The sequence below is a fragment of the Aplysia californica genome, unplaced genomic scaffold (assembly GCF_000002075.1).
Source record: "Aplysia californica isolate F4 #8 unplaced genomic scaffold, AplCal3.0 scaffold00303, whole genome shotgun sequence".
NCBI lineage: Eukaryota > Metazoa > Mollusca > Gastropoda > Aplysiida > Aplysiidae > Aplysia > Aplysia californica.
In genome coordinates, this window is record NW_004797573.1 from 841,014 (window position 1) to 842,768 (window position 1,755).

Consider the following 1,755-nt stretch of genomic DNA (forward strand, 5'->3'; position numbering starts at 1 on the left):
GAGTCGTTAATTTGTGCCAGGAGAACTTCGAAGAAAAACCTTTGCTGATAATAAGAGGATGGTGTGGAGGAATTGCAGTCATCTAGAATGTAAGGCTTAAGCATATCTGTATTTGGGTTCCACGTCAGAGTTACGTGCACTGTTGTTCGAACTGACACTGAGTTGTAAATACAATGAGCATTCCTTGAGCTTTTGTCCAACAATGGGAGGCTTGTTTTCAAGGCATTCCGAGCTCCCGTCACCAGTGGAAGACAGAGAATTCTTTGTCTAACTGCGAGAGCAATGTTAACATTTTTTTAGTTGAACGACATCGATTTTTTCAGAACAGAAGAAAACGGCCCAGGGTAGACATGTACCTTGAAAACACATAGCGACGTATATCATTTTAAGAGAGTGAAACTAATGGTGCCATTCTGAAATCCTTTACGCTGGGTAAACGCTTTCAGCTCCTTCTTTTAAAAATACCTCAACAGTAAAAGACGTGTCCATACTAATACTGTGGCGATGTCCCTGCACTTTTAACTGGCGATGATGAGTGCACTTTAAATGTAGTCTGGTCAAGAGAAACGTTTGTGTGAAAAACGTAGCATTGAGTAGGTACAGTTTGAAGCCATTCAAGTTTCACATCTTTCCAAAAGAGCCATTTCCACACCCGTCCTTCAGAAGAATTTACTGTAATTCAAAACTATTTTCCAGGTATGATTAAGTCTGATCACAACTGATACTAATAACATGATATGTAACTTATCGGCTATCTCTGTAGGCATCCGTTTTGACTCATGGCCTCATCACGACAAATTAAGGACATAAGACCGTCTCATGGAAACGGTTTCCATATCATTTAGTTTAGCTGAAAACGGTGCCAAAGATCACATCTCTGTCAGTTGTTCTGCCGTCAGAGGATCGATCGATATCAGCCTTTGGCCGGGTCCTCCCCGCCGAGGTCCACTCCAAAATAATCAGGGGTACAGGGACGAACTTTGGTTTCGAGAGTATCCATCATCGTTTTGGGACGGTTTGACGCCATCAGGTTTGATCTACTAAGGGTTTTTCCATCAACAGCGTGTCATTAGCGCCAGCATACAGAACATACTCCACTGAGAGCGACAGCCGCTATTTGTACACTGGGCATTATGTCTGCAGATGTAGGGAGTTGTCCTATGTTGGAATAGGTATGGTCGGAGTCCACCAGTTGACTAAAATTAGCCGTTAATAGGCTGCCTGCAAATAAAAGAAAACAATTTTGTGTTAGACATTGTATCACAATCTAACAGGAACATTATTAACCTCCACCAGACTTTATAATCTTGAATGGGAGAATAACGTTAGCATTGTATGTATCGATGACTTAAAAAATAACGTTTATTACTTAACCGTAAACATTACGATAGTCCTCCAAATGAATACCACTACAGAACAAGGCATGCTATGAGTTGTGAACTTAGCAATATGACTTAGTGACGTGCTGATCAAGCTCACGTATCCTTTGTGAATATACATATTACTGTACTTTAAGTAATAAAATACTGTATAGTATTGTATGATTTGGCACAGGTTTAATCATCCTATATATTATACACACTGGATGTCCTTTTTGTGGGCGGTTCCTCTGAACTTAACCAGACAAGTTATATAACATAGATGTTTAAAAAAATTGAATAGTTATTTTGTTCTCACATAAAATTTTGCTTTCTGGACTTGGATCACTAAACAGCTTGCCAAAGAAATGCTAAAGAAAGCGTCTTGGGGGTGGGG

The 1,755-nt window shown here is 39.9% G+C and overlaps 1 protein-coding gene across 1 annotated transcript in view; it reads right to left on the bottom strand.

The window, feature by feature from the left end:
* Positions 1-1,226, bottom strand: part of LOC101855032 (muscarinic acetylcholine receptor M5-like) — a 3,737-nt gene extending 2,511 nt beyond the window's left edge. Inside the window, exon 1 of the mRNA XM_005101908.3 lies at positions 1-1,226. This exon is cut by the window's left edge and continues 2,511 nt beyond it. Within this exon, the coding sequence (XP_005101965.1) occupies positions 1-104 (104 nt within the window). The 5' untranslated portion in view covers positions 105-1,226.
* Between the last annotated feature and the right edge of the window lie 529 nt (positions 1,227-1,755).